Below are 16,000 nucleotides of genomic sequence, written 5' to 3'. Positions count from 1 at the left end.
GTCCCCGTGAGTGAAAATCCCCGTGTATATTTAAATATCTGCATATGCCGCGCCTAGGTATATGACATGTGGTATGTGCGGGTTATATTGCCACACCGTTGTATCACTAAAATCGCTCATACCTTGTCTTAAATTGTGGAAAAAGTTATTCCTCGGAATTTTGAGAATGACAGCCCATAAACAAGACGATGAGCAAAACGACAACAAGGTGAAAGCAGCCCATGAACAAATGTCATGAGACAAAACACCGATAGCGCATGCCTTCTTTGTTGAATGTTCTCAGACTGAAATATTCAAAGTGCGAAGCAATAACGGAAACTTGAAAAATTATATAATTTTTTGGTGCGGCTGTTCACTACCTCCGGGATTGGCCCACGCAAAAAGCCGCGTTTCTACCAGAAAGCTCGTCTTCGTGCATAGCGTTCGCCGCGCCAGCGTTTTCCCGTAAACATTATACGGTTAAATAAGATGTGGTTGCCGGGAAGCGTGAGGAAGCAGTCAGGGATCTTTGAATCATATCGTGCTCCACACTTAAAGGCGAAGCTTAAGCGTCCTTTTTTATGATTAGAAACGCGAATGAGGTCGAATAGGAATAGTTAATAACTGAAACTATTTCACTTGATTTTTTCACTTGATTTTGCAAACCCGCCGTGGTTGCTTAGTGGCTATGGTATTGGGCTGCTAAGCACGAGGTCGCAGGATTGAATCCCTGCCACGGCGGCCGCATTTCGACGCGGGCGAAAACACCCGTGTGCTTAGATTTAGGCGCACGTTAAAGAACCCCAGGTGGTCGAAATTAATCCGGAGTCCCACACTGTGGCGTGCCTCATAATCAGAAAGTGGTTTTGGCACGTAAAACCCCACAATTCAATTGAACTTATTTTTGCAAGATTACAATGATCTGTTGCTTTTAGGTTAGCAGACACGGAAGTTTTTTTTTATTACACGGAGTACACTCGTGTGGTTCCCGGCTCATGTAGGCACCGTCCACCCGCACCTCCCCCACCTCAACGAGGTTACCCACTCCCTAGCGCGAGGCCTAGTTAACCGCGCGGGAGAAGGGGAGGCTGCCCTCACCGGTAGGGATCGCCTGACACGCTACAATGATCTTGAGAAGTCCTTCTACTTAGAGCGTAGAACCTTCCCCGGCCCACACAACAAACTATCCCGAGCGCAGGCTACAACTTTCGGCCTGCTACAAACCAATACTTACCCCTCGTTACAACTTTATAACAAGATCTACCCAGACATTTACCCCAATCCCACGTGCCATATCTGCAAGACACAGCCAGCCACACTTCCACACATGCTTTGGGACTGTACACACCAATACCCCGACACTAACCCCACGACCCTCTCGTCGAGATGGCACGCTGCCCTGCGTAGCCCCAACCTTGACGACCAACTCTGGGCGACCCAGCAGGCCTGCGAGGCGGCGAAGAGGCAACACCTCGACGTCCCCACGTGGGAGGCCTAGGCCCAGCCACCATCTCTTGCTGGTTTCAATAAAGTTTATTCAGTCAGTCAGAAGCAAACGAAAAAAAAATTTGTAGCCAAAGGATAGAGCGCAGACTGTTGCGCGGGGAACAAAGTAAAATTTGTCCAGTCATAGAAAAGGCGCTGGTTCGCACGTGTGCGGGGGCGTTGTTTGCGTGCACCGTGAAGCATAATCCATCATGCAGCGACCATTGTTGTCTATATTTGCCCCATTCGCAAATTCGCGAACGGCGGTTCGCGCGAGCTGAAGCACAGATTTAGGGGAACATTGTGTTCGTGTGAACGCATAGGGAGACGTTCACACGAAAGCGTTTCGTGGAGGAGAAGCGAGTCGACATGGTTGGCGGACTGATCGCTGTCGTCGTCGTTGCCACTGTGCTGGGTTGTACCTCTTCCGGTCACCAGAAGCAGACAAGCTGAGTGAACCTCTGTTCTTTTAAGTGAATAGATATGAGATGCCATTCTTGACATCGTCAAAAGCCGCCATATTGTCACGTAGTAGTGACGGTGAATAATGCAGCTGTAAAAATGTGGATGACGAAACTGACATTTGACTGACATGAAGAAACTGACAAAAGCAAGTTACACTGCAAGTGCAGCAATCGCGGCGAACACGGTCGGCGATCGTCGAAAATATGGTCTGCCGGTGAGGTGCGCCGGTTTTTATACACGAGCCATCGAACTTTCCACAGTAATCGCTGGTGCCCGCGTGTCTTCCAGAAAGTTCTACACCATTCGCGTCGCGCATACATGCAATCAGATTACACAAGGTTCGGTGACAACAGACAGCGGGTAGAATCGTCGATAACATTCCAGAAACTTCCGATACATGCATGCGCGTCCCGCGCTGAGCGATAACATTTGTTAGATGGTGAAAAGTGCTCACTCGAAAAAGAAAAGTCCACGTGTCAATATTGTAAAATTCTGTAATGGCAGCATTTCGACCCAATCAGAGGCGGTGTAGCAGTCCTCTGACCCAATCAGATTTCATAAAATGGCGAACTTGAGAAAAAGAAAAGAAGGACGGAATTTGACAATATCCAGAAAAGCATTCACGAACAGGGGTTGGCGTTCTCATTTTCTTTTTGTTTGTTTTCGTGACACGCCGTAATTTAGACGCGGTTTACTCAAAAAGTAAATGTTTAGCTATTTTCATTTTTCTTCGCAAGCCAGTTCTGTGGGACTGAGCAAGGGGGAGAACGATTTCTGAAAGATTACAAAAATATAGTTCACCTGAGAGTAGCACGAGAAAGAGAGAGACATCGAAAAAGAGGAGAAGTAGGGAGGTCAACCAGAAGAGCGTCCAGTTTTCTACTTTATACTCGGAGTAAGAGTACCACGAATTACGCTACAAAGAAAACCCATAGGAGTCTTTCTGAGAAAACCATTTGGGTTTCTTTTATAACCACTGGTGGACGACAATTTTACCCCTTCACTTTCTTGCGGTAATCATAATTACACATACGAAGTATTATATTTTTCAGATTCTGTGAAAAGTTGCATAACAACAGCTTTTTTTTGTTCGGTACTGTCTACTCTATCTACAATTGGTAGAACATGTTACCGCTGATGTATGTTTCTTCTTGATTCGAGAGAAAGTACCCTATTGGTAATGTGCAGATAGCGGGAGTTGGAGGGATGGCAGGGTAATCGTAGATTTGTGAGAACATTGCTAGAGGATTCTGGAGCAGAATTGACAATGGGCGTTTGCTAACGTTTCTTATTGTCTTCTTGCTCATCCAGCTTCGTATGGCTACCCTGACTGGAACCAATGGGCTGTGGGCGGAGCATGGTGGCAACCTTGGTTCCTGGAACAGGGGGCCCGAGTGACGCTGGCTTGTTCGGGCATCGAGTTCGTGCCCCGCCACGCCTGGGGTGCCCGGCCACCCAAAGAATGGCAAAGGCTGAAGGTTCAACCTGTACCACGTGTCTTCGTGCACCACACAGCTGGAGGAGAATGCTTCAACCCGTGGACGTGCTCAGAGAAGATGCGGTACATTCAACACTACCACCAAGATACAAAAGGTACACTGGCCATTTCTTTAATGAGAAAGCATAATATGGCTCATGAGGCGGAAAATCCGGCGCAGTTGTCGGCGTGGGCGTGAGCAGCGATAGTCCAAAAAGAAATCGCACCATCGACGTTTGTTGGGAGTCGAACCAAGGACCTTTGGTGTTAATTAAGGCGAAGTTTCTTAAGGCACAGTTATCTGATATAGAGTTAATTAAGGCACTCGAACCCCCCCCCCCCCCCGACCTTTGGTGGGAGTCGCACCCACGCCCTTTGGTGTTAAATAGAACGAATTAAGGCAGAGTGAATTAAGGTAGAGTTAATTAAGGCACTCGAATCCCCGACCTTTGTTGGGAGTGGGTTGTCGCTCACATCACCACCCTGTTTACGCGTCTTGCAGGCTGGGAGGACATTGCCTACAGCTTCCTCATCGGAGGCGACGGGCGCGTGTACGTGGCACGGGGCTGGGATGCCATCGGCGCCCACACCAAGGGACACAACCGGGACGCGCTTTCCATGGCCTTCTTCGGCGACTTCTCGCGCCACCTGCCGACGCCCCGTGCGATAGGGACGCTTGACAGGCTGCTGCAGTGCGGCGTCGCCCTGGTACGGTCACACTACGTATATCGTTCCTGTATACTTCACATAAGAAAACCTAGAGCATTGGCCGCACGTACAGTGTGACGAAAGGTTAAACTCAACAATTCTGTAGACTTGGCTTGGTGGCTGTAAAAATGCAGTTATACTGGCTAGTTGGTTATGCTCAACAATTTGTGGACTTAGCTTGGTGGCGGTAACAATGCAGTTGTGCTGGCTAGTTGGTTATATTAACAATTCTGTCAACTGTGCTTGTGCCCAGTACGGTAGGGACGCTTGCCTTGTTGCGCGTTGGTTTTGTAGCATTTCTGATCCGTACCTTGCAATGACGCAGTGCAGTTGACAGATAAACAATGATTGTCGCGGTCACGCCGAACCGGAGCTGTACAAGCGAGCAAGATGTCACATTTTTCTGAGTATGTGACGGATCTAAAGATTGTAATGATGTGTCTTATATATAGGGTGTCCCAGCTAACGTTATAAGCAAGCTGTTCAAAGGAAAAAAAGAATAAGAATGAATATAGGGCAAGGTACGATTTTATGAGCGACAGTGTTGGTTTGTTAGAACTCTGACGACAAAACACCGCAGCTCTTATAATCGTATCTTGCAGCTTAACTTTTTAATATTTCTTTTTCTTCAAAACCTTGGGTAACGGTAGCTGGGACATACAGTATAAGTAAACAATGAATTCAATAAAAAACTAGTTAATTGGTTTCAAACGTAGGCCTTTTGGTTCGGAATCTGGCATTTCATTCGTCATCGGGACATTCATTAGCGAAATGTACCCGCAAACATTATCTAATGCATCGTGGCTACAGCTGCGCAGCCATCGTTAAGAGCAGAGTCAGTGTCACAGCTGTTAGCGTACCCGCCGTGGTCGCTTATAATTAGTGGCTTTGGTGTTGCGCAAGATCGCGGGATCAAATCCCTGGTCACGGCGACAGCATTTCGATGTGGGCGAAATGCAAAAAACACCCGTGTACTTAGAATTAGGTGCACGTTAAGGAATCCCAGGTGGTCAAAGCTAAACCGGAGCTCCCCACTACGGCGGGCCTCATAATCAGAGCGCGGCTCTGGCACGTAAAACGGTGTAATTGTTTTTTACAGTTGTTAGCTAGCGTCGCAAATCGGTGCAAAGCAGCGCAAAGAGTCGAGGCTCTCGCCCGTCATGTGTTCGCAGTTCCCGGTTCCTTCCTTTGCAGAGATTTGTGTGGGAGCATGCTGTACCGCCCGGCTGCAGAGAATTGGCCCGTGATGAACCCTGTTTTTGAACAATTGCGAATGATTGAAGCACACTTCACGGTCAGAGGGGCCTTCCTTAGCCACATTTGGCCATCAAGAAGTTGTTTTTCACGTAGTGTGTTGACAGCGATTCGCTTAAGTTCCGTATGTTTCCTGTCTGTAAGTCGAAGATGTTCGGAAATCGCAGAACGTTGCATGGTTTAAGAGACTACGTCCTGTTGCTCTTTATGCTCGTTGTTTTGTGCCGCTTGCTCGCATTCGACTTGTGTAGTGGTCAGCAGCCTGGACATTTGCCATGAGCACCTTAGTCCTGCCACGCCTTGGTACTTTTGCGGTGCAGTAAAATCAAGAGTTGTTGTAAATAAAAGAAAACATTCATGTAACTCTTTCAGAAAAAGTAATGGCAAGGCTGACACGTCCAGCAACGCTGACAGTATGGCTTTAACTTTATTTATTTTTGCTGTAGGGCGTACGTGTATACCTAACTATGGAAAGACTTGCTCTTTATGCCTTGTCTACTTAGCATGATTTTTGTATGACCTGCACAAGTGTTGCGTTCTTGCTGCGAATTATAGCTCGACTGAGTAATTTGCGTCACAACGATAAAATAAATCAATCAATCAATCAATCAATCAATCAATCAATCAATCAATCAATCAATCAATCAATCAATCAATCAATCAATCAATCAATCAATCAATCCTTGATTTCGGCAGGGCAAGATCAGTCCCAACTACAGCCTGCACGGTCACCGAGACGCCACCTGCACACTCAGTCCTGGGGACACCCTGTACGCCTTCATCAGTCGGTGGAGGCATTTCCGTGGGAGACTGCAGACATACATCTGTTGAAGTGACCTGCGTTAAACAGTCTTGGGCCATTGGTACATGATCGCAGCTGTGGCTGCTCCTTCCTTCTCTTACCCGCTAGTCTTTCGCCAGCCTTTCTGTACCTCAATGTCTATGCCCTATATTCCCGACAGTCTTCTTCGTCATCTTCAACAAATGCTTCAGCGAGGAGTGGGTAACAGAAATTTTCTTATCAGACAGAAGAAATTGAATGATCGTCTGCGGTCCCTGTGCCTCATGCAGTCATTCCGTTAATGATTTGGCTTATGAAAATATTAGGTCTTTGTCAAAAGTATACGGTTTGCGTTGTGAGCGGCCGCTAGGCTTCAGGCTCTTTAAGATAACTTCTGTGGTACGACAAAAGTTTGAACGCCTTGGGGAATAGAAAAAAGTACTCTCGTATACTCGGCATTCAGAGCTCTGGAGTCTCCGGAGCGGCAAGGGAACCGCACCACATAGCCGAACCACACATATCGAGAAGGCGCGCTGATGTAGCCTGCACACTTTTGACAAAGGCTGTACATGTATGGTACATAGCGTGTAGTATTATACCAGGTGGCCTTTGTTAGCTGGAACAAATCTTCTGGGGCAGGCAGGGCAATTCTCTCGCATCAGCTGCACTTAAAGAGGCGGACATTATTTGCACGACAAATCGCTGTTTGATGTTAGCTAATTAATAAAGCTTTACAGATTTAGTTTTAATTATTTACTTCAGTGCACCTGTACTAATTACGGAATATAAGCTGAGCATTACAATGACGTAGCGTTAATTGAACGGAAATAGTGCGCTCGACACCAGTCTATAGAAGCACGTCCTCAAATTATGTGGTGACGTGCATTGTTGCACCAGTTAAAATTTATCAGCACAGTGAAAAAAAAAGTAAACCAGTGCACAGAGAGATATAACGAAATAAAACAACAACAGAGAATGAAGTCAGAGGAAGCATAGGGGAAATTAATTGTCTAATTGAAATGTACAAATAACAAAACGACAACTTGCCGCAGATATTCACCTTATGCATTACGCGTGCGGTGCTTTACCAATCACGCTACCGCGGCGGCCACGCTCCGTTGCTCTTTTGTGGGTGTGCGTGCACAACACTAGCCCTTAGTGTGTTAGCCAATGCCACTTAAGGACGTGGCGGAGGATGTGGAACGGCCTCCTTAACTGCAGGCGTCACGTTGTATACGTTGGTTTTGGAGCAGGCAACCGGCCATTGAAAGCTCGTATGCTACTTCAGGGCATCGAGGCTGCGACTGAACATGGTTTATTCCCACGGTTGTAGGTATAGCAGGTTCGACCCGTGGCCGCGAGTCGAACCTGCTACCTCGTGGCTCAGCAGCAGAACGTCATAGCCACTCTGGCACCGCGCTATACTCAAATAAGAATAGCGGGGCACAGCGGTGGCTGAATAACACAAGCACAGAATACTTCGAGGAGTCTTCTTGCTAGTTCGGTACGCCAAAAACAGCAGCAATAAGAGGAGGCTATCTCGACACTGCCTACGCGACCAGTCGAGCAGTTCTGTAGAAGCCTCTGTAGCGGGTCAACCGAAGGGGGAGGACGTCTAACCTCGCCGCCGCCGTTCGACGCGGCGCCGGCCCCGTCGTCGCGCCGCTGCAACGTGCGCCGCCGCAATCTCTATGGATTCGTACAGCTTCGTGGCGCATGCGAAGCAGACCGCGATCACGGGACCGGCGCAGAGCATCGGTACGCTCAGTGGCCTGGTATCGCCGTCCCACGCAACCACGAGGAAGTACCTGAAGGCGTTCGGGAATACCTGCGATAGAAATTCGTGAAGCCGAATGGGCAGTGCGGTAAAGGCGGAGAACGGGCATTGATGCGATTAGCATTCTTAAGGTACTTGACGCACTTTCCGGGGTCTGAGTGCCTATCTGTATATCTGGGTGTATAATCGTTGTTCCGCCAACTTTGGTCATTGGGAAGACCATGGTGGCGCAAAGGGCTGCTGTGTCGAGGGAACAGGCTTCGAAACCAACCATCGGAACAACTTGGGTCTCTGGGTAAGTAGCACTGGTTATGTGCCGCAGTTCAATGAACCTCTTTGATGACAATTTGGCAACTGGCAACAATGTGCAGCTGGGTAACTGGGTAACTGCAGAACTCGAATAGGAGGGAGGGTGAACATCTTCGACGTCAGCAAGGTATTTGTCACTGGGTACGTGCCGCTGTGCAATGAATTTCTCTGGCACCAACTTGGTCACTGGGCATGTACCGTTCTCCACTGGCAACAAAATAAAACGCCACTTAAAAATTCTCCTGTGTTAGGTGGAACCAAACCCGCGTCTCGTGCATTCAGACAATCTGCTCTGAATATTATTCGCACACGCTGCGCACGCGGACTTCGTGGCGGTGCCGCCAGATGGCACAGCTGGTCTAGAGAAGTGACGCATGCGACGAGAAAGGCTGTACACACGCTTCATAAGGGATGCGTTTCGACGCTGGTACTACGGCGTGTGTCGCCATGTGTACATTACTTCAGTGCTGATCGCGTTATCGTCGGCATTCATTGTGAGACGGGTCCTGCGGGAATTTTATTTTGGGGACTTCAAAACTACCGCGTGTGAGACCGCACCTTTGGAAATGAGAGAATTCCCGCGGCAAGTGTCTTTGTACACATGCATAATCATTGCGCATTATTGCTTTTGTGAAGCAATATCTCGTACCAAAGTCGGTTGAAGCCAGAAGGACGAAATGTCCGGAAATCCATGCACTACCTAAAGAGCGAAAATTTTCGCAAGCTTAAGGGTGCTGGTTTGTCCCATGGCCGGCACCCTTACCCTTAAGAGGTAAGATCGAATTGATCATGGAGACAAAAAAGGTTTCTTTTTTTTATTTCGCGAGTTTTTTGTGACAAGTAAACGCGACGACAGGAAAACTTCGTGCAAAAAAACTTTCACAGCTATCACTCCCCACGTCTCGTATTAGATATTCCGGTGCGCAACATGTGGTCAGAATTATTACACAGTTTTAAGCAATGCTTTCGCTCATCGCAGGCGTAGTTTAAGTGCTGTGTGATGTATACATATAGGGTAAGATTTTTAGAGCTTTACGGGTAATGGAAGTTAGCCGCATGAAACAAACCGGCGCCACTAAAGGTGCAAAACTATTTGCTGTGCATAATTCCCACACAGAGTGAACTACCATATTGGCAGCTCCCATAGGCACTAATAGTGTTAGAGTTCTCTGTTGCAATTTCTGCAAGAAAATGTACCATCATTAGCGCGGAGTTTCCTATATGTTGTCCACGGGAGCTGTAAACATGGAACATAGATACTTAAGACTGCTTACGCGTGGGAATGCGAAAGCATTATACTGTTTGTAGACTTTACACTCATGGCATGGCGCAACCTCCTCCCCATTGGCTGACACTTCACGCGGCCAATGACGCACCATTAGGCCACATCTTTAGTGAGCGAGAACGATGGATCCGCTGTGGCGTCGGGGAAGCGCTCGTGCCCAGGAGGCCCGGGTTCGATTCCCACTCAGACCGAAATGTACCGAACTTTCTCTTCGAGGCCATTGCTTTACTTTGTTTCCAGGATCCCCCCCCTTCGAGCAATTTTACGTGAGTCTGAGAATTTTTCTACGGTTTTTACTTTTTGGGCCATCGGTCAATTTTGGTAGCATCTTTCGGTCCGCCGACGCCGACGGATTTTCGCGTAATGGGGCACATAATGCTGCCGCACTAAAACAAACACAAGATAGCAATACGTCACGCAGCCAGCCTTGGTAAGTGAACTCTGCGTGAAGCCATCCTCCTCGCTTTTTTTGTCTCGCAGTACTGGCCCAGCAAGCGACCTCTGTGACAAAGTGTATTGGCCGACAACATATGGTTCCCGGTAGTTCATAATTGACGCGCAGTTGTTATGCCGCACTGCCATAGCTTCGCTTGCAGACCGGGAGCAGTAAAACCTGCCGCGCACTCTGACGCGACGATCACGTGTTGGGCCGATACTTCTTGGCTTCAACCGTGTTGCGCGATCCTGTCTTTTAACTTCTCCTCCCTCCGTGGATGTAAATGTTGGCTTTTCAGCCAACATGGGATCGATGGTTGGTGCACGGCTCTGTGCGAACGTCGTACTCTTGAGATCTTCTTGTCACTTCAAAGCACTATCTGCCATCATTGGCTTACATTTTGAAGCAACCCTGTTTTGCTAAACGCAGAAAGCAATTCCAGACTGTGCGCAGATTCACAATAATTGGAAATTGTTGCACTTGTATCGCCATATTTTGACGCAATATGGCCAATTTGCACAGTCCCAAAACAGCTTGAAGCAACAAGGACAAAGCTTTGGCTCATTCATGCACTAGTAAAGCTGAACGATCCAGTAGGTGGTAGATCGCAGTGCCAGAGTTACCTATAGTATTCGTAGGAGGAATCTCTATAGTGATGCATAAACCAAGCTGGGTCACGTGGCTTACGTAGCAGCTCATGGAGTGCGGCAGGAGGCAGCAGACGACGACGACGAACGGAGCCGGGATGAACACCGCCACCGCAATGATGTAGAAGAGGAGGAGGTGCAGGTTGACACGCAGCGAACCCAGGAACCCAACTATGGACGCGAGCAGGTTCGCAGCGAGGAACGCATGCGCCCGCCATTTCAGCCAGGACACCAGTCCGACGGGCATCAAAACGTGTCCGCGGGCCGCTTCTTCGCTCCACCAGTTCAGGGACGTCTCCTGTATCCGAAGCGAAAAAATATTACCGGAGGTGCTCCAATAGCTGAAATTTCGAATGAAGTACGAGAACTCGAGAACGACGACCTTCGAATAACGAATTGAATGTATTGCTATTTCTAAACGATGTAAATTACAAAGGTTACGGTAAGTCCACTTGAGAAATAAGAGGCTGACCTACATTACATGACACATGTAACGGCGTTTACGGCAGAACATCAATTAAGAGAGGAGTTTGTTTATGAGAGATGAGTCTGAAGTCAATGCGTTATTGCGGAATGACTGGGAAACGTTAAAAATAAGTTATCTTCTCCTCGCGTTTCCTCAAGAACCGCTGCCTCAGTGCCACAAGCGGAGCTCTCCAGTAGAAGAATGATTCGGAACAGTCCTTATTTGCATCCCTCTTTCTAATTTTAAGCTAATTAAGTGCTGTTATTTCACATGCTCGAACGGAGCCGAATATTCTGCAATTCCAAATAGCGAATTAATTCTCTTATGGAATATGAGTCGAATAGGGAGCAATGTTGGATTTGCTTTAAGCAATTTCGAATGTTCGCGCCTTCCAAGCAAAAAAGAAAAGTTAAACGATGTGGTTTAGTGTCTCGAAACTTCACAGTAGGTTATGTGGGACGCCTTGCTGTAGGTCTCCGGTTACGACACGTTGGTGCGAGGCAGCCCGCAAGGCTTTTGGGCAAAGATACACCAGGCGTCTCCCAACGATGACGTCACGAAGAGCGGCGCCAGTGGCGCTGCAGGCGCCACCCGTCGTCGGTGCACGAGCTCAGACCAACGGGAAAAGTCGGTGTTAGTAAGCACCCAGCGAAATTTAGATAAAGTTGGGTTGATAGTTACTGACCGTTGCACTCCGACCAGTGTGCACAACACACTGCAGCGCTGCAGGAACGCTGTAGTGCGTCTATATACAGTGTGCGTGGGCACAGCGCTCGACCATGCCGGAAGAGGCCGGCAGAGCGTTCCCTGTGGATTACCCAGAGGAAAATGAGGCGCCACCATCTATGGGAGTTCTCTAAAGAGTGCCGTGCCGTCATGGGAATGATGGTATATGGGTGCGCGGGGCTTGTGTTGGATGGTGTCGTATACGCGGCTTCGTCTAAAACGTGGAAATGGCTACACAAATAACGCGTTCTTAAAATAAAGTCAACGTAAAAGGTTTTCGTTCATCCATATTACATCTCTCAATAAGGTTTCCTAACTTATAATGCATGATTAAGCGAAGAAAAGCAAAATGAAACGACAAGTTGTTCCAAAGCGAGAGCGAATCCTGTCGTCTGTTCTCCAACTTTAGCGGCAAGCTGATACTTCTTACGTTTCATATAATTTTACATCAAATAACAAGTCCTCATAATTAAACAACCTTTGTGTAATAATAAAGCTAAAACAGCTTTTTTCCTGCTGTTTGAGTAGGAACTGAATCATTGTGACGGTGCTAGCTACGCGCGTCTTCAAGGCTCTCCGAGAACAATGCCAATTTGAAGTCACAGTATACCGGCATCACCCCCCCCCCCCCCCCCATACCACAGTGCATCAGCGTCAGATTTCCCTTTAGGTTAATACAGTGAGAAACTATGTTCTCCACCACCGCGCCGACTGAGCACAGCGTTGACGGTACGTATACGCTTCGCTTCGTCGCTTTTGCAGCCAAGCATACTCTGTGTCTCTGGAGATATGCTGTTAGCAGATGGAGTCGCAGCCATCGCTGTTCCTTACCAGCAGAAGTGAAGCATAAGAGCTTGCCTATATACATATGCTTCACCTATGGAAGAGGGCCGCCGACAGCCTGTCTTCTCACACGCTCCTAAAACAGTTGCACCCTTTGGAGTTGTCCCACAACGATAATCGTTGCCTGCCTTGTTTGCATTTCGTTTCTTCAAAACGCTGCGCTCGCTACATTTCTGTCAAGAATGCCGTGTCACGCTGATAACGCGCATGCCGTTCGTGACTTGGAAATACTGGCCTCGCAGCGTTAATGTAAGTGAATGTGGGCAAGAGAGATGGCGATTATCGTTGTGGGAGAAGATACGCCCAAAAGGGTGCAACATTTTTTAAGAATGTAACTCATTTGCTTTTAGTGAGGAATTGTAAATGCTAGGCCGATCGCACAATAAGATGCCATGTCCTTTGGCTATTGCAATTAACTGCGTACGTATGTGTCATAAGATTTGACAAGATATTAAGGCTTTCTTCTCGGAGGAGTCACAGAAAGTAAGACGTCGAACAATATCTTCCTAAACTTAACCTTCCTAAACCTCAACGAAGGAGAAAGAAAGCTATTTCGTACATTCTTCGATACTCGATAAAGTTTTTTTCCTGCCTATGGTAAGATGGCGGAGGTCCGGCATCACTTGTCGGAAAGCATCTCCCAATGCTTTTTTCAAAAAAAAAAAAACCTGCTTGCTGCTAACTCTCTGCGTGCCAGTCGCGCATGTATTCCAGTACACCATAGCGCATGTACCATTTACTGGACAGCACAACGCTCTGTCGGCACTGCTATTGTCTTGTGATGCTATTAAGTGCGCGAGCATTTTTATGCCTACCCAACGAGGAAACCCGTCCGTCGCGTAAGACGGATCACTCTAAAGAAAATAATGTATAAAACATTGTTCCTATGAAGGCTTTGTTGGCATATTAGGTGGTAGTGGAGTATAAACGATCTCTTGAACCACATGTAAAGCCAACTCGGTGCATTGCAGACACCAGGAAAATTCCGATTTTGCGAAAATTTAAAGCCAAACACGCCACATCCCCACTGCGTTTTGGTGGTTGCGGGATGCACCCTCCGCTGGGGCGTTCCTTGACCAACCAAGGTGCCACCGATGTATGAAGGCTCATGCGCTTCACGACACGCAACACAGATAAGCAATCAGTGACTTGATAAGATGATAAGGGGTGATGAGGGGTTATATGGGTCTCATCACGGTTGATAGTGGTTCGAGGCAGATGAATAAGATGCTAAAGAGCGATAAGGCCATGTAATGGTCGGATCAATTCTGATAATGTTAATAAGCACTGACAAGAGTTGATAACGGTCAGATAAAGACCGACAAAGTCGATGAGGCCGATAAAATTTGATAAGGGTCGAATCATTTCCGATAAGGTTGATAAGGTTAGGTGAGGGTTGATACGAATCGGATCGACTGCGTAAAGTTTTATACCTACCGATAAGGGTTGACAAGGGTCGGATCTAGCCAGATAAGGTTGATGACAACTGATAAGTGTTGATAAGGGTCGGATCTAGTCCGATAAAGTTGATAACGACGGATAATTGTTGATGAACTTTATACTGGTCGGATCAAGTTTCATAACATTGATGATGACACTGGGTTCCATGCAGATAAGTGGCACAATGCTTACTCATACTTAGACAACACCTAGAGGGGTTCCTGCGTGAATTTTTCCTAATGCAATAAATGAGCATCACAAAGACTTAGGCCTAACGGTACTACGCGCCATAGAAGGGTCGTCATCTTTAGTGCCACTGGGTAAATATTGTCAATGTACCGGAGCTTATGACACAGAAATCGCATTACTCACCACCCGGTACATGTAGACCGCAGAGGAGACGCCGATGACCAGTGATCCAAGGAGCAGACATATCTGGTAGAGCGCGGCATGGATCAGCTGAATGACTACTTGTTCGTCGTAGTATTCTTCCAACTCCCCTTCGTCGGCGTTGTGGTTCGCCGCTTCCACCGCTTCCTCCGGTTCTTGCAAGAATCCCTCAGCGTTATTCGCAATCGCAGCGTCGTCGAACGCGGGCGCAGGCATCTCTTCGTCGTTGTCTTCCAATGACTCTTCGTCGGCGGCGTTGTGGTTAGCGATGGCTGCCTTCATCGCATCTTCTTGTTCTTGCAGTCCTTCGCTGATATTCAGATTTGCGATCGCGGTGTCTACTTCGTAGGGTGCCTGTGCAGGCATGTCGTTATCCTTCGATTTGCTGATATATTGACGACTAGCGCTTAATAAATGGCTGTTGTCCCAAGCTGTTCCCCTCCTTCGACCCTGGCGTTCCGCTTCTTCCTGACAAAGCACATTCATGATGATGACGACGATGTCCTCCGAAATGGCATACACCCACTGTGGAGGCTAAGCTACAAATCGGTACTGCGACGCATGACACCAGTCAGTCGTACATCTGTGGAACGTTCCTTTACTCGACGTTTAGTTCGGAACCTGCTCAAACCTGGGGTCGTTGTTGTTGTTGTTGTTGTCCTGAGTGGCCGTGGCACATACCTACAGTGGGGACCTGGGGTCGCTCATAGCAGGAGCGTCACGAGCCGAGCGAGGTCCGCTTCTTGCTGGTGATGATGATACCACAATTGGGTGGGAGTACGAAAAGAAAAATTGACTAAATTGACATACAAAGGAAACCGATCGTAAGTGCGAAGCAACTTTATCAGGAATGCCTGCAGAACGATTAGCCTTCCCCTCTAAGGGAGGCGTCACCGTGACGCGGCCATGACGTCTTCCCTGCGTGCGGCGCTTCTACTTCGGCCGCGGCCGCACTACTCCCTTTGGTCGACCGCGCCTGCCCCTCTTTTGGAGTGGCAGCCTCCCTCCAGTTTCGCTCGGTCGTTACCTTTCGAGGGTCGCCGAGATCTGCTGGACGGCCTGAGCTTGGACCTCGTGATCGTGACACCTCGTTGCGGCTACCGAGCCACAGCGGTATCGTTTTCATCGTTGCAGCATGGTGCGGATTCTTCGCACAGTCCCAAAGGATGTCAACTGCAGTGGCTCTTTCCTTTCGGCACACACAACACAGGTCACTCACATAAACACTCGGACACGCGTGCCTCATCAGCACCGGGGTGAATAAAGACCCCGTCTGAAATTGTCGGTATAACACCGCTTCCTTACGGGTCAAGCCCGCATGAGGTGGCGGCATATTCCTTCTCTCTACTCTGTACCACTTCACAATTATGTTGTAGGAGGTCATTCTGTCCTTGGTTTCCCACCACCACGACGGGTCCACCGCAGTAGCAGTGGCACGGTTGGTTAGTCCTCACGCCGCCGCGCTCACCGTCTCGTTGTGGTTTGCGTGGTCGCGATCCGACATAAAGTGGTTTCCGGCACACACGGCCAGT

General features: G+C 48.2%; 1 protein-coding gene across 1 annotated transcript; it reads left to right on the top strand.

The window, feature by feature from the left end:
* Positions 1-1,741: 1,741 nt before the first annotated feature.
* Positions 1,742-6,905, top strand: LOC142588406 (peptidoglycan recognition protein 1-like). The gene is made up of 4 exons (XM_075700101.1): positions 1,742-1,912; positions 3,241-3,522; positions 3,909-4,114; positions 6,065-6,905. Exons 1-4 carry the CDS (start codon positions 1,834-1,836, stop codon positions 6,197-6,199), a joined length of 702 nt encoding a protein of 233 aa, XP_075556216.1. The 5' UTR covers positions 1,742-1,833; the 3' UTR covers positions 6,200-6,905.
* The last annotated feature ends 9,095 nt before the right edge of the window (positions 6,906-16,000 follow it).

This window comes from Dermacentor variabilis, chromosome 7 (genome assembly GCF_050947875.1).
Source record: "Dermacentor variabilis isolate Ectoservices chromosome 7, ASM5094787v1, whole genome shotgun sequence".
In the NCBI taxonomy this organism is placed as follows: domain Eukaryota; kingdom Metazoa; phylum Arthropoda; class Arachnida; order Ixodida; family Ixodidae; genus Dermacentor; species Dermacentor variabilis.
This window is presented reverse-complemented; position numbering and strand designations above follow the sequence as displayed.

Excerpts from the sequence above, each read along its gene's own strand:
- LOC142588406 (XM_075700101.1), top strand. The coding sequence starts at position 1,834 with ATGGTTGGCGGACTGATCGCTGTCGTCGTCGTTGCCACTGTGCTGGGT. Across the intron at positions 1,913-3,240 it reads CGGTCACCAGAAGCAGACAA|CTTCGTATGGCTACCCTGAC; the intron begins GCTGAGTGAACC and ends TTGCTCATCCAG. Across the intron at positions 3,523-3,908 it reads CTACCACCAAGATACAAAAG|GCTGGGAGGACATTGCCTAC; the intron begins GTACACTGGCCA and ends CGCGTCTTGCAG.